At 48.5% G+C, this 24,989-nt stretch overlaps 2 protein-coding genes across 2 annotated transcripts in view; both read left to right on the top strand.

Moving 5' to 3' along the window:
• LOC307083076 (E3 ubiquitin-protein ligase SMURF2) overlaps positions 1 to 13,588 on the top strand; it is a 45,413-nt gene extending 31,825 nt beyond the window's left edge. Inside the window, exons 12-19 of the mRNA XM_079746879.1 lie at positions 2,570 to 2,798; positions 4,159 to 4,262; positions 4,707 to 4,821; positions 5,088 to 5,266; positions 7,261 to 7,519; positions 7,833 to 8,034; positions 8,362 to 8,437; positions 11,217 to 13,588. Of these exons, the coding sequence (XP_079603005.1) occupies positions 2,570 to 2,798; positions 4,159 to 4,262; positions 4,707 to 4,821; positions 5,088 to 5,266; positions 7,261 to 7,519; positions 7,833 to 8,034; positions 8,362 to 8,437; positions 11,217 to 11,316 (1,264 nt within the window). The 3' untranslated portion in view covers positions 11,317 to 13,588. The remainder of the gene's footprint in view (positions 1 to 2,569; positions 2,799 to 4,158; positions 4,263 to 4,706; positions 4,822 to 5,087; positions 5,267 to 7,260; positions 7,520 to 7,832; positions 8,035 to 8,361; positions 8,438 to 11,216) is intronic.
• Positions 13,589 to 15,392: 1,804 nt separating this feature from the next.
• Positions 15,393 to 21,494, top strand: LOC307082797 (putative ATP-dependent RNA helicase DDX5). The gene is given in 14 exon segments (XM_079746504.1): positions 15,393 to 15,554; positions 16,342 to 16,525; positions 16,675 to 16,771; positions 16,855 to 16,988; positions 17,288 to 17,353; positions 17,689 to 17,830; positions 18,005 to 18,165; positions 18,247 to 18,297; positions 18,300 to 18,421; positions 18,534 to 18,644; positions 18,734 to 18,795; positions 18,884 to 18,943; positions 20,258 to 20,479; positions 20,737 to 21,494. Coding segments are annotated over 14 exon segments (1,875 nt in total). The 5' UTR covers positions 15,393 to 15,507; the 3' UTR covers positions 21,153 to 21,494.
• Positions 21,495 to 24,989: the final 3,495 nt, after the last annotated feature.

A 24,989-nucleotide genomic window follows, 5' to 3' on the forward strand; every position in this document is an offset into this window, starting at 1 on the left:
CCCCCCACACTCCTCCCTGGCCCAGCATCACACAGCAGACCCCAGACGGCTCCTCTGGCCCAGGACGCGTTCTCTCTCTCTCTCTCTCTCTCTCTCTCTCTCTCTCTCTCTCTCTCTCTCTCTCTCTCTCTCTCTCTCTCTCTCTCTCTCTCTCTCTCTCTCTCTCTCTCTCTCTCTCTCTCTCTCTCTCTCTCAAGGTACGGCCACACTGAGCGCATTAGAGGGGTTGAAAATTGGCATTTTTGCATAGGTTTAGGTGCGTAGATGCGTTACACGCACTAAAGCAGTGCGTTAGACGCATTTTACGCACCTAAATAATGCATCAACTTTTGACGCGCCTACACGTGGCGCTTAGCTGCGATAGCCAATCAGCGTTGAGCTTGACCTGATGTTACTGGCACAGAGACGGAGGACGCACAGAAGCAGAAAGAACATGGACGACCAAGTCATCGTTTCAGTGTATGCTGTAACGATGAGGAGGTGGTGAAACTCACCCAGCTGTGAGCGCCTACGGAGTACGTCATGCACTAGAGTTTAGATTCTCTGCCCGAGCCCGAGCCGACCCACGGGCCTGGTCGGGCCGATATTTCCCACCACTATCCTCGGGCCGGGCCTTTGATCGAGCATTTGTGGGTTTTTTTTAATCATTGCTTTATTGGCCTAATCTGAGGAGAAATCTATGCCATAAACAGAAATATTATAGGCCTTTATTACAGGGGTCTTCTCAATGCCGTGAAACGCTCCGTTCACTTGCATGGGTAGTAGTCTGGTAACTTGTGAACCCCAGCTTCTTCGGTTGCTAAGCGACGTCAACGTCTTTGGCGGACTATAAGCGGGATAATGTATAGAACGTCGCCGGTCATTATCGAAAATAAGCCCCTTCAGGGTGAAGCAAGACACCTCCACTGGGCGGGCTCATCTAGCTGCATAGGCACGTTAGGCGCGTTGAACCATTTTTGTGACACACAATGATCAAGCGTCAGGCGCGCTACTTGTGGCTGTCTCTCTCTCTCTCTCTCTCTCTCTCTCTCTCTCTCTCTCTCTCTCTCTCTCTCTCTCTCTCTCTCTCTCTCTCTCTCTCTCTCTCTCTCTCTCTCTCTCTCTCTCTCTCTCGGAACGCTGCAGCTGTTCAAACAGAACATAGATTTTCGGCCAACTGCATTACCCAGAAGCCCCTTCCTCTCCTCCTGATAGCTGCAGTGTGGAAGGAGGAGGCTTTCGCCTCTCCCAGGCCATGACCTCATCCATGCACCTCCGAGGGTCTAGTTTGTGTCTCCTGACGGATCAGAGCAGCTGGTCAGCAGATCCCTCTGTCTTCTCCTCCTAAGAGAATACACTGAGGAGAAAGAGTTCCTTTCTCTGTTCTTGTTTGTGGTTGTGTTTATGTTTGTCAATGTGTTTATGTTTGTCGTGTGTGTGTGTGCTAGCATCGGAGCGGGCGAGTGTATCCTGCCCCCCCCGTGAGGCTGAACTCTCTTGACAGGACAGGTGTGGGTCTGAAGACAGCTCCGTCGACCTGTCGTGTGTGTGTGTGTGTGTGTGCGCGCGTGCGTCCCCTCCAGTGAGTTCACCTCAGTCTGCCTCTCGCCGGTTTGAGGCTGTTTGACTTGGCGCTCTTCCCAGATGACCTCAGTTTGTTTACCCATAATCCTCAGCACACAGATCTACCCTGCCATGCCCCCCCCCCCTTTCGTGTCGGTTTGTTATGGTTTTCTCTCCTGCATCGCTCCTCTAAACACACAGTTAGGGCTTTGTTCACAGTGCCTTCCTCAGCCAGCTCTCTCTCTCTATATATGTCTCTCTCTCTCTTTCTGTCTCAGTGTCTCTGTGTCTCTGTCTGTCTCTCTCTGTCTCTGTCTCTGTGTGACTCTCTCTCTCTGTCTGTCTCACACTCTCTTTCTCTCTGTCTCTCTCCCTTTTACTCCCCATCTCTCTGTCTGCCTGTCTCTCTGTCTTTCTCTCTCTCTGTCTCTCCCTGTATGACTCTCTTACGCCCCATTTCTCTGCCTGTCTCTCTCGCTTTACTGGCATCATAAATGTCCCCTCTTGCTGTGTCCATCTTATGTTGGTCCCACAATGAGGTTTACAATCACCCATGGATCATCTCCCCACACCAAACCTCATCCTTCATGTTGATCAACTCTGTGAGATGTGTCTTTATGTCTGAGTGAAGTGAATGAGCTCATCTCCACAAACCTCCATCTCAAACCTCACTAAATATCATCAAACTGATCAAACAACATGGCCATCATAATGACCTCATGGTCATTAGTGTATCTACATTTCTACTACTCCTATGGTGTGTGCGTATATAAATACACACATATAGATGTATCCTCTGTGTATGGTTGGTAGTTTTATGTTACATGTGTATCTTATTTTATTCTACTACTGTCTGGTCCTTGCTGTTGTTGTTTTTTTTTTGCTGTTTCTGTATGTACTTATTGTAAGTCGCTTTGGATAAAAGGGATTTTTGCTAAATGCCATAGATTTAAATGTTAAAAAAAGTCTCCGGCTGGGATCAATAAAGTTCCTCTGAACAATAATGTACCCTGCCCCCCCCTCCCAGCCGTCAGAGCGCGCTGAAGGAGCTGCCCCCCACCCCCCCGGCGCTGCTGTCCCCCAGCCTGCTGCCGGCCCCCAGCCTGCTGCCCCTGGAGGAGGCCGAGTGCCTCACGGTGCCGCGCTACAAGAGGGACCTCGTCCACAAGCTGAAGATCCTGAGACAGGAGCTGGGCCACCAGCAGCCGCAGGGCGGGCACTGCCGCATCGAGGTGTCCCGGGAGGAGATCTTTGAGGTGGGTGAGGGGAGGGGAGGGTGGGGACGGTGGAGGATTGAGGGTGGGGGGGAAGAGGACTGGAGGGTGGAGCTAGGGAGGGGAGGATGGAGCTGGGGAGGGAAGGACGGAGGGGAGGGGGAGGGGACAGGTCAGGGAAGGGTGGAGGTGGGGAGGGATGGAAGGTGAAATGGAGTGAGAGGCTCTTTGGGGAAGGGGGACCCGGGGAGGTCACGTAGCTGGAGGGTGGGGTGTAGGGGCCCTAGGGTGGGGGTGGGGGTGGGGATGTAGGGGCCCCAGACAGCGAAGCGTTGTGGAGCACGTTGGTCTGTCGTCAGGAGAGGTGCATGCTCGGCTTGTTTGCGGTGACAGCGGGGATGTAAACAGGCTTTGTTTACAGCAGCAGTGAGGGACAGACCTCAGAGTAGCCTGACCTCACAGAGGAGCAGAGGTACAGATCTGGGATGTGCTGCTTGATGTCCTCTGTCAACCCATCTAGAATATTTACAGAGACATGTACATTGGTAACACAGTCATGTTTCATGTAAAACCCCCCTCCCTTTAGGTTAACACAAAACAACGTCCACCATTTTGGATCGAAAACATAATTCATAATTTGTCCTCCGAGCAGCCAAAGAATCAGACTATTCTCTTGTATGGTGGGGTTATCTCCCTAGTCATCGTTCAGCAGACCCTTTCATCCACCGCAAGCTGCAGGGATCTGGAGTCATGAGGAGGGTTAGACACGAGGCGCAGCCGTCTGCAGGTCAGGGCCGGCCTGGTGGGCTGTTTCAGAGGCTATTTAAAGGACCCAACGCGTCTCAAAGTGAACACGCACATGCACACATACTTAAACACACACACACACACAAACTTGTACTCAAACACAGCAGTCAAGCACAGAGCTTTGTGTAATTTTCAGAGGTAGTGTGTTTTAAATCTAAAATAGAACTGTTGTTTGAAACGTGTGTGTGTGTGTGTGTGTGTGTGAGAACACCTGCACCGTCCTTCGTGACCCAAATAAAAAAAACATGGCGTGGAATGTGCTGGAACCGCGGCTCCGGTTAATCTGCAGCGAGACGTTTGCGTTGGCTGATCTCACCCGGGAGGGAGGGGTTGGGGGAGGGAAGGGTGGAGAGAGTTGAGGTGGAGTGAGACATAGCTTCAATGCTTCTTGTGGGGGTTAGCCAAATATTTTTGAAGTTATGCTGCCTAGCAACCACAGGATCCCCCCCAACTCCCTAGAGATGGTGGTCACCCCTGGTTGGGGTGGGGGTTAACTCTATTACAATGTGTGTGTCTCTATCTGTGTGTTAACTCTATTACAATGTGTGTGTTAACTCTATTACAATGTGTGTGTCTCTATTACAATGTGTTGCAGGAGTCTTACCGGCAGGTGATGAAGATGAGGCCGAAGGACCTGTGGAAGAGGCTGATGGTGAAGTTCCGCGGGGAGGAGGGCCTTGACTATGGAGGCGTGGCCAGGTCAGTCAGCGGCAGACAGACCAATCACTGCAACCAGACAGACAGCTGCCCCCTTGTGGTTCCCCGTGGCAGTACACCACAGTTCACCACAGCAGAATGGACCAGAATGATTAAATAATTTTTGTTTTGTTGTCTACTAGAACGAGGATAGTTGTCACATGAAGTTAAAATTTAAGGAAACGTAATATTTTACGTTTCCTATTTTGATAGTCCACTTCTATTCCATTTCTCTCTCCGTCTTTCCATCTCTATCATTCTCGCTCTTGTTCATTCTCTCTCCTTTTGTTTGTGTTGGTCTTTCAATGTTTCTCTCACATTCGTTGTCTGTGTGTGTCTGCGTCTGTGTGTGTGTGTGTCTGTCTGTGCCTGCGTGTGTGTCTGTGCGTCTGTGCCTGTGTGTGTGTGTGTGTGTGTGTGTGTGTGTGTGTGTTTGTGTGTCTCTAGGGAGTGGCTGTACCTGCTGTCCCATGAGATGCTGAACCCGTACTACGGCCTGTTCCAGTACTCCAGAGACGACATCTACACACTGCAGATCAACCCAGACTCTGCTGTCAACCCGGTGAGAGAGAGAGAGACACAGACACACACACACACACACACACACACACACACACACACACACACACACACACACACACACACACACACACACACACACACACACACACACACACACACACACACACACACAAAGAGACACACAAAAACACACACATTGAAAAGAGACACACAAAAACACACACCCACACCCTATCAAACAGAGACCCATGACAGATAGAGTCAGCCCAGTCCCGGTGACCCCCCTGACCCTGTCTCCGTCCCCAGGAGCACCTGTCGTACTTCCACTTCGTGGGGCGCATCATGGGCGTGGCAGTGTTCCACGGCCACTACATCGACGGCGGCTTCACGCTGCCCTTCTACAAGCAGCTGCTGGGGAAGCCCATCACCCTGGAGGACATGGAGGCCGTGGACCCCGACCTGCACAATAGCCTCATCTGGATCCTGTAAGACACACACACTCACATCTATAGGGACACACTGCATCACTAGACTTATTTGTGTTTGTTAATATATATATGTTTGTGTATATGTGTGTGTGTGTGTGTGTGTGTGTGTGTCTATATATGTATGTTTTTGTCTGTGTGTTTATATATGTGTGTGTGTGTGTGTGTGTGTGTGTGTGTGTGTGTGTGTGTGTGTGTGTGTGTATAAACGTATGTATGTGTTTGTGTATAATGTATGTATGTGTGTGCGTATATGTATATGAATGATGTTTATTTCTGTGTCATGCCACATAAGTGGACCATCCCACATAGGATTACAGGACACTGATATAACTACACAAAGCGTGTAGTACATTCACTATACAATACATTTCATCCAGCACTGAATAAAGACACTAAATATAAGGAGACATGTTCCTCTTAGCCCACGCCTTTTCAATAAAGTCAGCAATCAAAAAAGTTCTATATTGGAACAGCCAAGCTAACATATCTGCATCACACATATAATGAACTTCTTTTACATCGACGTTCTTGAATAAACTTAATCGCAAATCATGATAAAACGGACAATACAAAATAAAATTAATTAAATTTTCAATTTCATCGAGCTCACAAAAATGACACAGCCTATTCTCCTCACTGGAGCCCACCCACCGGCCTTATTCAATGTGCAGAGGGAGAATTCCTGACCTAATTTGAGCACATAGGGACCTCTTTCTCTTAGACAAGTTATACAAAATATAGTTTTCTGTATGAAACACATGTTTAATTTGACAAAAAGTACGCAGCTTAGGCATACACCTCACTTCAGAAAACCGGGTCTCTCTCTTTTTGAAGGATAGTAGTTCTTTACCTATTTTAATATCCATTTCAACTTTGTCTGTAAAAAAAAACCCACAACCCAGTCGCACATATAAATCATACACCTCACTTGCCCATCCTCCAATTTTATGCATGTCACATTCAATAACCTTTTTGGCCACGCTGTTGTCATCCATCCTCAACAGCCTGTTCCACAACCTCATAATACACACACTCCAACGCTCCCTACAGGAGTCCCACCCCATGTCTCCGGTTGTAGCTGGTATTGGTGTGAATTTATGAACACCCATAAAATATCGGATGGCCCTGTTTTGGATTTTTTCACTCACAGGATAGTTTTTATAACCCCAGACCCCCGCCTTCTAGTCCAACACAGGACACACACAAGCCTGGAAACGTTTGGTGTATGTAGAAAAAACTATATCTTTCAGCATCTTAGTTTTGCCTATAACTCCACCAAGAGCTCTGCTGGCTGACTCAGAGAGAATTGTAGTACCCTTTGTGAAATGCATATGTTCATCCAGGTAAGATCCTAGGTATTTATAACATATTGTATAGTTCAGCTTTTTTTCCCTGAAATGAAATTGAAATGTAGTAGTAGCTGAACGAGGATTTCTAAAATGCATTATTTCTGTTTCCTTTTCATTCATGGTCATTCTCCATTCACTGCACCAAGCTTCTGCACATGAGAGCATTCTTTGCAGATCTTCTTCTGAGTCAGCCATCAAAATAATATCATCTGCATATAAAAGTACACTAATGTTTTCCCCTCCAAACTGTACCCCACATCCTAATGATTTAATTGTACTGGCTAGATCATTTATATATACAGCGAAGAGAGTAGGCGATAAAGCATCTCCCTGCTTGGTACCAGAGGAAGTGAAAAAACAGTTTGTAAGAAATTCATTCAACCTCACACATGGCTCAGGTGCACTATAAAGGGAACAGATTGCATGTTAAAATTTGCCATTTATACCGTTTTTTTTGATTATTGTATATGTATATGTGTGCATATGTATACATACACATATATGCATATATATATATATATGTTTGTTGCTGAATGTTACTCCACACATGTTCATCTTTAGACTCAAAAACATGTTTTCTATCTTGAGGAAATGATCTGAAAAGCTGAAAGAGTGCCCTCCCCTCTTGATCTCGGTATCCAGGGACAACGACATCACGGGCGTGCTGGACCACACCTTCTGCGTGGAGCACAGCGCATACGGCGAGATCATCCAGCACGAGCTGAAGCCCAACGGCAAGAACGTGGCGGTCAGCCAGGACACCAAGAAGGAGTATGTGCGTCTCTACGTTAACTGGCGCTTCCTGCGTGGCATCGAGGCGCAGTTCCTGGCGCTGCAGAAGGGCTTCAACGAGGTCATCCCCCAGCACCTCCTCAAGGCCTTCGACGAGAAGGAGCTGGAGGTGAGCGGCCTCCACTCTCTCTATAGACAGGATGTGTGTGTCTTCTTTCACACCAAATACCCCTGTGTTAGAATCTCCCTGCCTGCTTTGCTGGCTGCTGATTGGCTAGTTCGCTCTTTGCCCAGCCCTCCAGCTGGTGTCATCTGTAGAAGCCCCAGAAATGGTGTGGCTGATTGGATGTTACATATGTCTATCAGTTGTGATGTAGAATTATAATGATTCAGATTTATAATGATAAACCACAATCCCATGCGGAGCTCGTGGTTTGTGGACCTAGTTTCATCTCCCTCCCTCCCTCCCTCCCTCCCTGCAGCTCATCGTGTGCGGCCTGGGAAAGATCGACATCGTGGACTGGAGGTCCAACACGCGGCTGAAGCACTGCACCCCTGACAGCAACGTGGTGAAGTGGTTCTGGAAGGCGGTGGAGTCGTACGACGAGGAGCGCCGCGCCCGCCTGCTGCAGTTTGTCACCGGCTCCTCCAGGGTCCCCCTGCAGGGGTTCAAGGCCCTCCAGGGTAAATACACCTGGAAAACCACGCCCTGCCTGGGGCCTTACCTGTACAGTTACTTGGCCAGTGACCTGGTCATCAGCTAACTGCCTTGGGCCTTACCTGGTCAGTTAACCTGTACAGTGAGCTGGTCAGTGACCTGGTCATCAGCTACCTGCCTGGGGACTTACCTGGTCAGTTACCTGGTCAGTTACCTGCCTAGGCCTTACCTCTCCAGTTACCTGGTTAGACAGTTAAATCTGTCTTATTAAGGGCCTTACCTGTCCAGTTACCTGGTCAGTGACCTGCCTGGTACCTGTGAAGTGATCTTATTCCCTGGTTGTGTTCCTCCAGGTGCTGCTGGACCACGCCTCTTCACGCTGCACCAGATCGACGCCAGCAGCAACAACCTGCCCAAGGCCCACACCTGGTGAGAGCCCGCCCCCTCACGCTGCCACGGTCCAGCCCGGACCATGGTCCTGTAGGACTGGACCATGGTCCTGTATGGTTCAGTCCTATAGGTCATGGTTCAGTCCTATAGGTCCCACCCTGCACCCGTCATCTAATCCTATGCATACACCCTTTAAACTATCAGAATCAGAATCATTTATTGCCACTTATGCTAACAGAGTACGAATTTGTCTCAGCGTTCCAGTGTGTGTGTTTCAACAAATATAGTGCAACACGACAGGACAGTGCTAACAAGACATAACAGGACAATCAAAGCAATGCAATGGGTGATGAGATACATACTAGATAATAAAGTGCAAGTGCAGAATTAAGTCCAATGTGATTCTAATCCTGGAAAGATGTCACGGAGGGGGGGGGGGAGGGGGAGGGGGGGTTGGTAGCCAAAGTCGTTTACCAGCCTAGCGGCTGAGGGGAAAAAACTTAGTCTGTGACGGGTCTTTGCAGGTTGAAGGATGAAGAGGCTGTGACCTAGGTGCGAGGGGTTGGCCATGATATTTTTTGCCCTTCTCAGAGCCCTGGTGTCATGTAGGGACTTGAGGGAGGGCAGGGGAACGCTGATCACCCTCTCCGCTGATCGAATCACCCGCTGCAGCTTGGCCTTGTCCTTGGCCACTGCAGCGGGGAACCAGGTGATGATCGACTCAATGATGGCCGTGTAAAACTGGGTCATCATCGTTCTCGGCAGCCTACATATTTTTAGGCTGCCGGAGGAAGAACATCCTCATGTGGGCCATCTTTGAAAGGGTCCTGATGTTCAGCTCCCACTTTAAGTCCCTGGAGATGGTCAAGCAAAGAAAGCGGCAAGACTCAACGGAGGCAACCAGGGTTTCACCCGGCATGGGTGGAGCTGCGTTTCTCCTGAAGTCCACCACCATCTCCACTGTCTATCGTGCGTTGAGCTCCAGGTTGTTGCAGCTGCACCAGCTCTGTAGCCGCTCGATCTCCCTCCAGTATGCAGACTCGTCCGCCCTGGAGATGAGGCCCACCAGGGTGGTGTCGTCTGCAAACTTCAGGAGCTTGACTGACGGTTGGAAGGAGTTGCAGCTGTTGGTGTACAGGGAAAACGGCACGAGACAGGACGCAGCCCTGCGGGGAGCCAGTGCTTGTGGACCTGGAGCTGGAAATGCTCTTCCCCAGCTTCACCCGCTGAGACCTGTTGGTCAGGAAGTCGGTAATCCACTTACAGGTAGAGACCGGCACCTGCAGCAGGGATAGCTGGCGCTCCAGGGTGTGGGGAATGATGGTATTGAAGGCCGAGCTGAAGTCCATGAATAGAATCCTGGCGAAGTTCCCTGCAGTGTCCAGTTGTTCCAGCACGTAGTGCAGAGCCATGTTCACCGCGTTGTCCGTGGATCTATTGGCTCTGTACGCGAACTGCAGGGGGTCCAATACCCGATCTGTAATGGACCTCAGGTGGGCCTGGTACAAGGCGCTCCAGCCCTTCATGACAACAGAGGTCAGGGCGACTGGTCTGGAGTCATTTAGGTCTGTGACCTTGGCCTTCTTGGGGATGGGGATGATGGTTGAGGCCTTGAAGCATGCTGGGATGCGACACAGCTCCAGTGAGGCGTTGAAGATGTTGGTAAACACCAGGACCAGTTGGTCGGCGCAGTCCTTCAGGGCTGAGGGAGAAACGGAGTCCGGACCGGCAGCCTTCCGGGGATTCTGACTCCTAAACAGATTTTTCACCTGCCTCTCTGTGACAGAGAGGGGGGGTGAGGAGGAGGTAGAGAGGAGAGGGGGAGGAGTAGCAGGGGGATCATTGTGGCCCGGGGTTGTGGAGGGAGGGGGCCAGGGGGACTCCTTCTCGAACCTGCAGTGGAACTCATTGAGCTCGTTGGCAAGGGGGAGGCTTTCGGGTGCCTGCGGGGACTTTGGTTTGTAGTTGGTGATCTTATTGAGGCCTTTCCAGATGGAGGAGGGATTCCCTTCAGAAAGCCGTTGCTGCAGTCTCTCCGTGTAACGATCTTTTTCCTCCTTCACCGCTTTGGCGAACTTGTACTTGGCCTGCCTGAACAGATCACCGTCCCCGCCGCGCCTGGCCGCCTCCTTCTCCTGCCTCAGCCGCTTGAGTTTGGCTGAGACCCAGGGCTTGTCTTTGAGGTGCAACTTCCTGGAGCGGAGGGGGACACACACCTCCTCACAGAAGCCGATGAACGATACCACAGTATCTGTGAATTCATCCCGGTTGTTTTCAGCCTCTGGCCCCGCCCACTCAAAGTCCTGGTCACAGCCTGTCCACTCCAACCAGGCGCGTAGTCGCTCACATGCTTCACTTGCATGTGAACCGACTCACTACAGGTTTTGAGAGTTTCAATCTCTGCTTATAGCGGGGGATCAGGTGAATGAGGTCGTGCTCACTGTTGCCCAGCGCAGCACGTCGGACAGAATGGTAGGCCTGTTGGATTGTGCAGTAGCAGTGATTGAGGGTGTTCTCTCCACGGGTGGTGCATGTGACTTGCTGCCTGTATTTGATGCCTTGTCTCCCAAAACTACAGCAAAACTGTCCGGGTGTTGGCGTTCCACACTCATTAACTGCTCTGCCAGTGTGTCCTAACTAAACACTGTTACTACAAGAAATATGAAAATAATATCTCTCCTCCCCTCTCCTCTCCTCTCTTCTCTTTCCCCTCTCTTCTCCTTTCCTCTTCTCCTCTCTCCTCTCCTCTCCTCTCCTCTCCTCTCCTCTCTTCTCTTCTCCTTTCTCCTCTCCTCCTCTCCGCTCTCCTCCCTCCTAGCTTCAACCGCATCGACATCCCGGCCTATGAGATGTACGAGAAGCTGTACGACAAGCTGCTGACTGCCATCGAGGAGACCTGTGGCTTTGCCGTGGAGTGACAGGCCGCCGCCTCCCCGCCAAGAGGGTCCAGCCCCCGGAGCCTTGCCTTCCAGACCCCCATCCCCCCTGAACACGCCCCCCCCCCCCCCCCCCCGCTGGGCTCACAGACACGCCCTCCACTGCCCCCTGGTGGTTATGTGACTCCTCCCCTTTGTCATGTGATCTATGGAGGGACAGTAAGGGGAGGGGCTTGTTTCAGCTGACAGAAGGACAGACGAAGGCACATCTGGGTGATCCGACTACACAAAGCCCCCCCCCCGACTACACAATGGATGATATGATCACTAACTGAACCTTTCAGCTGCTAATTCTCTCGTTGGACCCACCCCCCTCCTTGTTTTCTATACTCTTTTCATTCGTTTTTTCCCACACATAGAACGCCCGTGTTCCGTGTAGAAGGGGACATCCTGCTTGGCAGAAGGTCTGCCACCGCTGCCGCTGGGATCCAGCGGTGACCACCGCTGGGATCCGATCCCCTCCCTGGGCCCAGTGGTGCCCATAGTGGTCAACAGGGGGCCTAACGTTTTGTATTCATGCTCCTTGGAGGGAATGTCTCCAGAGTTAAAGAGGAACTGTGTGACCGCTCTCCGGGGAACCGAACGCATCAGGTTTAGGCTCCGCCCCCACCCATCAGGTTTAGGCTCCGCCCCCGCCCATCAGGTTTAGGCTCCACAGCCAACCCCCCCCTCCCCCCCATTACACAGAGAAGAGAGAAAACCAACGGCTTGAAATGTGTTATTTTTATATGATGGGGGAGGGGGGGGCCAGGAGTAGAAAGAAACAGAAACATTCAAATTATATATAATATATATAATTTATTGTTATATTCCAAACGTTTTGCCGTTGCTCCAGATTTAAAAGAAGTAGAAACTAAGCCTTAAATGTAAGTCGTAACTGTTTAAATTATAGAGGACGATTCGAGGAGACCGAAATAAGCTTGACTAAATTTCAGTTAAGATGGCCGCCGGACCAGGGTTTGTGGTCGGAGTGTGAAGAGGTCCATCCCGGTCGGGTGAACAGACGGTCGCTGCGAGGCCCCCGGTGTCGGCTGGAAACCCTTAAGAGACTCAGAGTAGTTAGACATGAGAGTGTGCCCACACTATCCCTCTGTGACGCAGCTCCCAACACGTTCCTGCTCGGGCTGAACAGTATTCCTCGTTTCTAGATGATATTCAGTTCTGCATCGCCGATTTTAAAAAACAAACTAAGTAATATGATATATGAATATAAAAATGTAAAGACAGATGGATTTCTTCAGGATGTGTTCTGCTTGCATCTTAAAGAGGATTCTCATCACGAGACCAAACCAAGTAACACTAAACGACATGCTGGTCTCCTGATGAATCACAGACTACTGCTAAGATCTACTGCGCAAACACCCTTTACCCAACACACACACACACACGCAAACACACACACACACACCACAGTATTTGAGCCCCATCTCTCTCCAGGGCGGAGATGTCTTCTCTACTTCCTGGTCACGGAGAGCCAATAGGTGTTTTCAGGGGGGGTCTCCAGGTTTACATGTCCCCCTTTGCTGACGACCTGCCCCCAGAGGGTCGTCAGCACCGCGCTTCCCACCATGGCCCCCCTCTCAATGACAACCATCCAGGTGGGGGGGGGCGTGGCCGACGGAGAGATTGTGCGAGCGCCTGTACTTATGCTACATGCTACATTTTACCCCGTGGCTATATGCTACGTTTAGCCCGTCACTAGCACACAGGCCGGGGATTCTTTTATACGATTTGAAACTAAATGGATGAATGTTTTTTAAAGTATGCTGCCTGTCTCTCTGGATGCGACCACACAAACAGACTGTTGTTCCTGTCTGTGTTCCTCCAGCGCGTCCCCGGACGCTCTGTACAGTCGGTTTGGTTCTTGTATGTGGATCACAACGCCCGTAACTTATCTTTAACTTAAGCAGAAAGACATAAGTTCTTTTAATAAAGGTGATGGATGGGGGGATTAAAGACAGAACGACCACCCTTGAATTTCACACTTAACTTAAGTATGTGTTGTGTTTCCTACCGTCGGGCGGCGGGGGCGCTTTGAACCCGCACGGGTCACGTGACAGACAGCTGTCCGTCCCTCCACACTCTACTGTCCATCTGCATCCAGCATGATTCACTTGCAGGACTGTATCTTATAATTGACTGATGCAATTTCATGTATTATGTTAACACTATCATTTTGTAAGAGTATTTTATTTTTGTGTGTAATTAGTTCTAATTAAAACGGCCAATGTCCAACGACATGAGGCACCTTGTAAAAAACAAAATATTTGTATTTGAGTATTACCTAGGACACTATTTGGTTTCTGTATTCATAACATCATCGATCTGCTTGGATTTTAAACAGATATTGACAACCAGTAGAAAAAAAACCTCCCCCCCCCCCCCCCCCCCCCCCAGACACAAAGCATTATTCCTGAACAAGCACACAAGAGGGTTTGTCGGCCTCCTTTGTACCTGGGGGCCATTGTTCAGCCACCAGACGCACAGGACTCCATGAATGTCAATGAGAAAGCTTTAGTGCTAAACTGCACAGGCTAGTGGGGCCCGTCATGTACTCAGGGGCCACCTTTAGTAGGACCGTTTGGCTCTATAATCGTGTCTACATTCCCACAAAGCATTCCCGGAAACTTGGAAGAAAGATGGGCAAGGCAGGATTAGTCTCTCTCTCTCTCTCTCTCTCTCTCTCTCTCTCTCTCTCTCTCTCTCTCTCTCTCTCTCTCTCTCTCTCTCTCTCTCTCTCTCTCTCTCTCTCTCTCTCTGTGAATAACTCACCAAAAAGTTAGGACTACTTTCATTCAGTAACCCTGAGTGTTGAGTATACATTTTGAAAAGCTTAGATTTGTCCATAATTCATACAGAACTAGATCATGCCCAAGTTAAACAATATTTACTCCACCTTGATAGGAGCCGTTATTTTGACCGTGCCTCAGGACGGTTAGGATAAATCATAATATTTACAGGCAGGTAGTGTGACCAGTGGGGACTGGTTGATGGCTCGGATCAACTGTTGCTGCTGTAAGTGTCAAGATAGATACAACTTTATGAATCCCCCAGAGGGAATTGTTTACAGCGCAGCAGCAGTGGAAGTTACAGGATACAATACAATATAAAGTAGTGCTAAGGAAAACCAAAATAAATGCAAGGACAAACAGAACAAATTTTATCAACAGTATAAATTAGAGTTGCCCAGTGCCAGTACTTAACAAAAGTAATCATATAGGCTTAAGTGTAGTTTATCCTCTGGTCTTTGTCAGTGATTCATAAAGTAGTCTTGAGTATTATGATCGATTAATTTATTGGGAGATTATTATTATTTGGAGATTGGCAGGTATAGGGTATGGTAAGTATTATAAAAGAAAAAGTCGTTCCCAACTGAAAATACTTACTGATGAGAATGTGTTATTCCCAGTCTCCTGCTGGTGGCGACCACGTCGCCTGCGAACAGTTTGTCTTCTCTGACGTCACTTTTGGTAATAAAGACGGAAGTGACCGAGTTACCCGTTTCTATTCGTACATATACGTCCGCCATCTATTGTTATAGAATCACAGGAAACCAATTAATTCTTAAAAAATAAAGATGTGGGTTATTCGTTTATAGACTTGAAGAGTCGGATAATAATCTACTTAAAACGAGCCGGTCCATACATCGTCCCGATACGTTTGGTCAACATTACGTAACCTTTACGTAACCAAAATTACGAACATTTATTGAATGTTGTGTTAATTTTTGTCGTGTAACTATGATATATGATGTGTTTATGTAGAAATACGATGAGATATGAGAAGGACACTTTGACAACAAGCCGATTGTCATAGTCACAGACGCCATAGTCTAGCGGATGAATACTTTCCACCTCCATTGGGTTCGGCCAGACTTCCTACGGTTGCCGCTCGATCCAAGGGTCCGTACGTCAAGTGGGAGGTACTGCTCCTTTCAAACCAACCACAGTGCCACACACACAGTGGGCGGTGCTTTTCTTCGTTTTCGACCAATCGTTGGTCGGGTGGTTAGTGAGCCCACCATACTTCTGGACCCTTGGATTATAAAGAGCCATACTTCCCACTGAACAAAACCGGTTTCCATTTTCCGCTCACCGGCATTTCAGCGTTCGCACTGCCGCACCGAACCGATCTGCTCCTTATTCTATCGTATTTATCCCATTTTTTTTCAAGATGCCAGGATTTTCTGATAGAGATCGCGGTCGGGACAGAGACAGAGGGTAAGCACCGCTCCTCGGGTTGTTTTATAGGTATTTTGTCGAAGTTTACCGTCGTTCGTGGTACATAAAGATGGCTGACACGAACGAAGCTGGCCACGGAAAAATAGGAACAGGCCTATTATGCATAATTACGATTTGGGGTTGAAAACGTGTCTCACTCAGTTATAAGTTTAACATCGTGATATTCGATCGGTGTTGTCTGAATTTCGTGCTTCGCGAGCGACGCGTTGAATAAAGTCGTTGAGTCGTCTGAGCGCGAGCGGCGGCGGCCCGCTGGCCTCGTGCCACCGCGAGCAGCGGCTAGCTCGTTGCTAACCTCTGAGCTAGTAGTCTACCACGTTCAATAAGACACCCGACAAACTGCGGTATCGGTATAGCCTGGCTGCGGGCCGCCTGGGTTAGTCGTCTAACTACGGTCAATTCTTTGTAAATGCTTATTTGGCCCATTTAACATGGAGGTCTAATGTCGAACATTTCACATTTCTAAGGTTTGGTAAAATATGACATCGAGTAAGTGCATCATGTATTAAATGCCGGAGAAAACGAAGCCATGTGGCTTCGTGAATGCGGATACAAAATGCCGGTCTGGTTTCCATTGTTCCTCTGCTGGCTGGAAAGAATAGTGCAGCGTTTAGAGGCTGTGACGCAGTTACTATACCCGAAACCCGCGGACCATGTACCGACTCCAGCCGCAAAGACCGCAGCGATAAAGGATCGGTGGATCTTGTTTTGTGACCGTATACTCGACCCTGTTTGTTAACGCGGTGAACCTTGATGTCTTCCCCAGCTATGGCAGTGGGCCTCCCCGGTTTGGAGGCGGTGGCGGCGGAGGCCGCGGTGGAGGAGGCGGGGGTGGAAAGTACGGAAACCCCGGAGAACGTCTGCGGAAGAAGCACTGGAACCTCGATGAGCTGCCCAAGTTCGAGAAGAACTTCTACCAGGCGCACCCGGACGTGGTCCGGCGGCCCCCGGTGAGAACAACACGTGGTATTCTAGGAAGTGTTATGTAATGCGTGGGTGGGCCCTGAGCATGCGTGGTCATTGTCTGTGTGAACTCTGCCTCATGGCGACCACATGTTTGGCAGATCTTGACTGTTTACTTATTTTTTTATATTTACAGCAAGAAGTTGAGCTCTACAGAAGGACAAAGGCCGTCACAGTGAAGGGAAGAGACTGCCCAGACCCCATCCTGAAGTTCAATGAGGCCAGCTTCCCAAGTAAGTCTCATGTCCGCTGGAACCAGTCTGAGATGAGGTGTGGTTCCTTGGACGGTGTCTAACTGACCTGTACTGTCCTGCAGCCTATGTCATGGATGTGATCAACAAACTGAACTGGACGGACCCGACCCCCATCCAGGCCCAGGGCTGGCCCCTCGCCCTCAGCGGGAAGGACATGGTCGGCATTGCCCAGACCGGCTCCGGGAAAACGCTCTCTGTGAGTTGAATGTCATTTCATAATATTATATTAAGTATAAGGTTGAAGAGAAGAAAATGTTGCACTTATTCAAAGAATAGCATGCCTTTCACAGGCAAAAATTTTACTTCCCTTATTCAGAATTTTGATTCCCATATTTAATTTAGCTTATTTATATTTTCTTTTCTCAGACACGTGTATTTGTTTGTACACTAGTTGTACGACAGGGTCACTGCTGTATGATGAGTTTATGTGGATATTGGGTCCGTGTTTGTATTCTGGTGTCATGACGATGTGATGCTCTTGTTCTTATTGTGCAGTACCTGTTGCCGTCTATCGTGCACATCAACCACCAACCCTTCTTAGAACGTGGAGACGGACCAATTGTGAGTAACGACAAAGCAATCATTAACGGGGCGTGTGCTCTGGGTATTATCAACGGGGTTTCTAAGTAGTATCGCAGAACTGTTCTGTGCTTATCTGACACTGTCTTAATAGAAGTGCTAGTGTAGTATTGAGGTAAATAAAAGTCCTGACATTAGAAGGCAGTTCAATAATATTATTATACAGTAAATATTGGCATGAAAGATATTTAACTAGTTTAATGCTTTTTTGTGGAGTACCATTTTGGTCAAAATGTATTTGGGCCAGACAGAGCATTGAGACACTGCTATCTAGTTGATGGACTCATCATTGTTCTAATAAACCTCCCTCTTCCCAGTGCCTGGTCCTGGCCCCCACCCGTGAGCTGGCCCAGCAGGTCCAGCAGGTGGCAGCAGAGTACGGCCGGGCTTCACGCCTGAAGTCCACCTGCATCTACGGAGGAGCACCCAAAGGACCACAGATCAGGGACCTGGAGAGAGGTCAGTAGATCATCCATTTGTAGCCTTAAAACCTGATTTTTTTTTTTATTATTTTTTTTTTAATTTAGGATTAAACAAACAACCAAAAGTATCTATGGGGTCTATGCTAATTGATGACCTGCCCTTTCTGGCTAAGAGAATGATGTTCACTGACGTTCATTGGTTGTTCTTTAGGTGTAGAGATCTGCATCGCCACCCCCGGCCGTCTGATCGACTTCCTGGAGTCTGGGAAGACAAACCTGCGGCGCTGCACCTACCTGGTTCTGGATGAGGCTGACCGCATGCTGGACATGGGCTTCGAGCCCCAGATTAGGAAGATCGTGGACCAGATCCGGGTAGGTCCACTTCCCTCCTGAATCATCGGAGTCCAGCCTGTACGTTGTGAAAGGAATGCTAATCTAGATGTGATGCTTCAGCCCGACAGACAGACGCTCATGTGGAGCGCCACCTGGCCCAAGGAGGTTCGCCACAGCTGGCAGAGGACTTCTTGAAGGAGTACGTCCAGATCAACGTAGGCGCCCTGCAGCTCAGCGCCAACCACAACATCCTGCAGATTGTGGACGTCTGCAACGACGGCGAGAAGGAGGACAAGTGAGTTTGGTTGCCATGGTGACAAGTGCGCTAAGCAGAGCTGATTTACTGGTGTAATAATAGTTTGCCAAGTGTTGCAAGTACAACGTCTAATGTAGTACTCTTGTTGCAGACTTCTGCGTCTCCTGGAGGAAATCATGAGTGAAAAGGAGAACAAGACCATCATCTTCGTCGAGACGAAGAGGCGTTGTGATGAGATCACCCGGAGGATGAGGAGAGATGGGTATGTGTCTCCCTCCACCTCGTCTGCTCCTGGTTCTGTCGCTGGGTCTGTTGCATAACCTCTAATGACTCTACCTCCTGTTCTCTCAGGTGGCCCGCGATGGGTATCCATGGAGACAAGAGCCAGCAGGAGAGAGACTGGGTCCTTAATGGTGAGCTGAAGCATTATTCGTTGGTCTCGTTAAATTTAAAGTCTTAAGACAGAATTCCTTTATTGATGGTGTTGCTGTTGGATTTCAGAGTTTAAGTTCGGGAAGGCGCCCATCCTGATCGCCACAGACGTAGCCTCCAGAGGTCTAGGTTAGTGTTGTTTTGTTCTCTTCTTGGAACAGTCTTCAGTACATCACAAAGAAAGTATTTGCTTTCTTTAACTGTGTCTGCTTCTCTCTGAGTTTCTCCCCGGCCCGACGGAGCGGTGCGCGTGGCAGGGCCTTGGCATGACAAGCCCAGGTCTCCAAAGGGGGATGGAGGATTCTTGGAGGTGTCCAGGCTAGCGGTGGTCTCTGAGGCTGACAGAGGTGACATGGCTCCAGTGTAGCGTAACGTACTGCCCTGACCAATACCAAAACAAACCCTTGGGAGCTGCGCACAGTATCTCCTCAATTCGCTCATCGTCGGACTGCCCCCACCCCCACACCCAGGCCCGTAACTCCTGTTCTCAGAGCCCAGAGACTGAGACTGTTTTCTGTCTGGGCGCCGCCACGCTGCAAGTCTCTTGAGTTGCAGCCGGCGGTACCATAGTGGTTAACGTGGGGTGGCCGTAGCAGCTGCGGTCTGCTAACATTGTGTGGGACGAGCGGTTATGACGGGTCAGTGCTGGCCTTCACCTCTGTACAGACGGCTACTGGCGCTTCGGTGACAGTGGAACACGCTAGTTGCCCACGGACAAAATCCAAGGCCACACTCCTCCCTCGCCTGCGTTTCAAAGTCATGTCGAGACCTGCCAACGAGAGACTTTTTGATCAAGTGAACACTGGTTCTGGAAATGTCTTGCCAGGACGATTTGTGGGGACGCGACATCTTTTTCCGTTATGGCTCCGGGGAGTGACCCGTCTCCTTCGGTGGCCTCCCCTTAATTCGGTTCAGTTCGTTGCTGGCAAGAGACTGCGGCGGCTCTAGTGGTAGAGCGCTCGTTGTGAGCCGCCTTGTAGCGGGAGCTTGGTGGAGCCATCAAGTCCTGGGTTAGACCCCTGGAGGCCCGGTGCTAGTGGCCCTCCGTTGTGGCCCCGCTGGGGTCCACTTGACTAAATTTGGGGGCTTGCGCTGCAATGGGAACGGACTAGTGATTGCATACTCCAACATGGTAAGCCTTCTGATCCATCCTGGGTTCTTGGATAGGGGCTGTTTTTGTTCCTGAAGTAAAGGGAGGGCTGGTTTTTTTGTTGGTATCCCATGGATTGGAAGCAAGCGGAGTGTGCATCGTTTCTCTCTTCCCACCGTAGTGGCCTCATGGAATGAGTGTGTAGCCCACTCTTCACCGGCTGGTGTCTGAGCCGGGAGCTGTAACTAACGTGCCTTGTTTCTCTCTCTGATCTGCCGTGTTGTGGCGGTGTGTGCTTTGGTCTCGCTCACTCCCCCCTCATGCACCACGCCGCAAAACAACACCTTCCACAGATGTCGAAGACGTGAAATTTGTCATCAACTATGACTATCCCAACAACTCTGAGGACTATATCCACCGAATCGGCCGCACAGCTCGTAGCCAAAAGACGGGCACGGCCTACACCTTCTTCACCCCCAACAACATGCGGCAGGCCAGCGACCTGGTGGCGGTGCTGCGAGAGGCCAACCAGGCCATCAACCCCAAGCTCCTCCAGATGGCCGAAGACAGAGGAGGTAAATCCAATTGGTGAGATACAACAACTGTGGTGTAAGCTGCAGCCATTCATTTCCTTTCTCTTGGGTTTCGTTTTTGCTTTGGGGGTTTTTTTCTGAGAGAAGGGGTAGTTTCACCACAGAACGTTTTGGGTATCTCAAAGTGCATGTTTAGTGGCTGTCCTGTTAAATCACCTCATCTTGTTGTCTTCATCCTGTGTCACCCCGCTGTCCGTCCGTCTCTAACGACCGCGCCGGTCTCCTGTGTTCTCTTGCAGGGCGTTCAAGGGGAGGCAGAGGTGGCGGGTTTAGAGACGACCACCGCGACCGCTACTCTAGTGGCAGGAGAGATTTCGGCGGTTTTAGAGACAGGGACAACGATAGAGGCTACGACAACGGACCAAAGAAAGCCTTTGGCTCAAACTCTCAGAACGGAAGCTACGGGGCGGGGGGCGCGGCCAATGGTTTCAGCGCCGGTGGCGGGGGCTACCAGGCCTCCGCCCAGTCGGCCTTTCCCACCCCCAGCGGCGCCTTCCCTCCCCCCATCAACACCTTCCAGAACCAGCCGTTCGCCGCGGCCCAGCCGGGGGTCCAGAACGGAGCCGGCCACCCGCCCTTCCCTTTCCCCCAGGTCCCCCAGCAGGCCCCACCCCCCCTTGTCCCCTACCCCATGGCCCCTCCCTTCGCGCAGTAAACGCACAGAAAGAATAAGTAACTTATTGGCGTTTTTGTTTCCCTTGTTTTTTATTTGATAAGAGATGTTTGGTTTATGTTGCGACGAGCGTGTGAACCAGTTGGAGCCTCTATCCTGTCCTGGGCCCTAGGGCCGGCGGTGCAGCAGTAGCGTTGGTGCACTTCTATTGTTTTTGTTTATTTCTTTTTAATATTTGTTACATTCCTCAGTAACGTTTAGTCGTGTTTTGTATTTAGGTATAATTGCGAAGTTGTATTTTCCACGTGTATCATCGAAGGTTATGTTAAGCTCCAGAAAACGGTGGCATTGCATGACCTTTCAGATTAAAGTTTCCAAAAGGCATTTCAGCGTCTGTGTTTTTATTAATTCTATAAAAGACATTGATACACACACTTTGAACTTCATCTTCAGTGTTACAAAACTGGATTATACTGGGACACAAACTGCCCTAATGGCTGACTTTATCTTTATCTCGGGCAAACACAAACAGTGAAATAGGAGTCAAGACACTTCCGGGTGGCAGAACACGAGCAGGTTCAACTGACTTGAAGTGATCCAGCCGGTTACTGTAACGTAGGTACAAACTTTGAACGTTGTAACTGACACGATAATACTAAGATATATTGACGTCCCGTAGCACCCGCAATAAGAAATATATTCAGGGTTTCCGTGGGGTTAAAGGTATTAAAAGGTAGTAAATGAAATGAGCCCAAATTAAGGCCGTTTAAAGTTTTAAATGTCATCTGACGAGGTATTGAATTTCCAACAAGACCTAAGTTTTTCAATTTGTAATTTACCTGCAGGCCTATCTCCTAAAATTACTAAAACTGGCGTCGATTTATTTTTATGTTGCAAGTAGGACCTGAGTATCAATGTTACGTGGTGCGTGCGCTGAAACAAACTGGATATACCCGGCTGGCTTGCTGCCAAACCACCTCGCGAGTGCGCTTCTGTTAGTCATTTGAAAGACAATGGGGAAATGCAAATTTTCGGACCTCTGGCTGGACGAATCGATATTTAAAGACTTAAACGGTATAAACGTATAGGGGGATTATTTGTTTATCAACACGGATTGCGCGGATGCGCGCGCCGAATGATCGCAAAAAGAACATTTGTTTGACCGGTTGCCATGGTTATCTCTGGTTAATTTGCAGTTGCGTGTTTATTAGCGATGTTTTCAGCTTACTGTTACATCAAACTAGTCGGAAAACGCGGTTATATGCTATAGACCAGGGGCGATTCTAGGGTCAGAGCTTTAGAGGTGCTGAGCACTCAATGAGCCCCACTGCCACACCACCCACCCTTTTTTCACACAAAAACAAAAAATATTTCTATTGAAAAATAACTTCATAATTTTAACATTGGTTCAACTAACTCAAAAGATTTTATGTTTTGGACATTATTTAACAATTTCAAAGACGAACAAATATAATTTTTAGAATAACATTTCTTACTCCCAAGTTTTAGGGGTGCTGAGCCCCTTTTTAGGGGTGCTTCAGCACCCCTAAAAATGGGCTAGCCTCGCCCCTGCTATAGACCCTATAGTATATGTTGTATAAATGCTGGGACGAATTTCGAATTATAAATATGTACACTTTATGGTGAAAGTATAGACCGTCGCGATTCCCATTGAAACTAATGGCTCGGTGATTATTCTTCAAAACGAGAGCTGGTAAATTGTGAAAAATGAATTAAACTGTAATCTGACAAAGCGGTTATATGCTATAGACCCTAGAGTATCTGTGGTATAAAGGCTGGGACGAATTTCGAATTATAAATATGTACAATCCATAACGTTAGCTCTCTGGCTCATAGCTCATCTGACTAAAATACCTCCCATTGCCAAGTCGTAGCTAAGGTCCGTCCTATTTATGTGAAAAACTTTATATTTGGATTGTAAAACGCATGAAAATATAAATTAATAATCTTAATTTCTTTTCTTTGGCAAGTGACCATGTTATAAGCGAGATAAAGCCCTTAGAGGTGTCAAAAACATGTTTGATCGATCGTAATTAAAGGGGACTACTTTTAGAGGGAGATGAACTCAAACAGAGTATACATTTAATAAGCATGCAATACGAATAAGAAAAAGCATAATTATTCAAGTATTTGAATTGTTTTATTATGTTGGTAAGCAAGAAGTAGAATAAATGGGATAATCAGTCTTAATAAAACGGTTTGTGCAACCAACCGCACAACAAGACATGATTGCGGCTCTTGTCGCTCTCGTCTCTTTCTGCATATGACATGCACGTAAAGCGGGGAGTGACGTAGACTGATAATCCCTCTATAGAAAGTACACTGGTGTGAATTTGCGCTACGGTATGTATTTTGACGTTACCGTGAGACCGGTGTGACCGGTAGACAGCCGTGTTTACATGGACACTTCTGATCCGATTAGAAGTGGAAGAACAGCTCAATCTGAATAAAAAATGATCATAAATACAGCTCAATCGGAATACAATTCTCTGATCAGAATATAATTCCATGCAGAATAGAAGAGGTGGTGTAGTCCGCTATAATCGATATACATACACTTATTCCGATTGGTTTGGGGTGGGTGCGGCTACTTTTATAACTTAGAGAGATGGCATCAGCAGCTGCAGTATTTCGCAATTGGTCAGTCGGTACTTTTATGCATACCGAACTTGACCGCTGTCAAGGAACGTGGATTTTTTTTGCCTGATTCACGTCTTTCTTACCACTCTGTAAGTAGTACGGTAACTTATCAAACCCAGCGTGTCCGGTTTCTAAGCGACGTCAACGTCTTTGGCGGACTATTTCTCTGCTGTTTTGGCAAGGAGCCGTGTAATAATGTAGAGAACGTCGCCGGTCATTATCGAAAATAATACCCTTCAGGGCGAAGCAAGACACCTCTTTAAGTCGTGAAGGTATTAAAAAAGATATTAAAAGGTAGTAAATTCCACTTAAGAATTTCTGTACAAACCCTGATATTAATTCAAGCAGTTTACTGTTTTCTCGCTTTTCCCTGGTCGAATGACATGGAAGGGTTTGTTTACTAGTAGCCGGAGAGCCAAAGTCTCAAAAACGGGTTGAACCTGACATGGTCTGCCATACTTTTTATTTGTGGTTTTGTTGCCATTTTAGTGTAGTGTTTTTTCAAGTGCCATATCTGTCCAGACACCAATTCAATTCAATTTCAATTCAATTTTATTTGTATAGCCCTTAATCACCATTACAGTCTCAAAGGGCTTAACAGGTCAAATATTTATGACACCCCCCTTTACCCAAGCCCCCACAAGGGCAAGAAAAAACTCCCTTGAAATTAGCAAGGAAGAAATCTTGAGAAGAAACGCATAGTGGGGGATCCCTGCTTCCAGGGATGGTCAGGAGTGCAATGGGTGCCATAATTGACATACAGGTAAATACATGCACATCATGTTAAAATGGTGATTCCAGGCATCCAGAGTCCAGGCATCCAGTCCAGTCACCGCAACATGCTAGAACAGACAGAATAGTGAATTAGAACGGAACAGTACATAGTGAGAATGTATACTGCATTAACAAAGCACAAACAAACAGAGTGGTCTTCACTTCGCATCTGTCGTTTTCAAACTCCTATGTTCCAAATGCAAGATCGTAGAGGTGCGTTTTGAGCTTTCCTTTGAATAGCTCCACAGAGTCAGCTTCCCTGATCACTTGTGGCAGCCTATTACATAGGAAGGGGGCTCGATAGGCAAACGCCCTCTGTCCAGCCGATTTCTTTTTAACCTCCGGCAGTGAAAGAAGGCCAGCTCCCGAAGACCGGAGGGACCGAGAAGGACTATAAGGAATGATCAGGTCCTTCAGGTAGGATGGAGAAGATCCATGCACGGC

Source organism: Pollachius pollachius (assembly GCF_949987615.1).
Source record: "Pollachius pollachius genome assembly, chromosome: 11".
Lineage (NCBI taxonomy): Eukaryota > Metazoa > Chordata > Actinopteri > Gadiformes > Gadidae > Pollachius > Pollachius pollachius.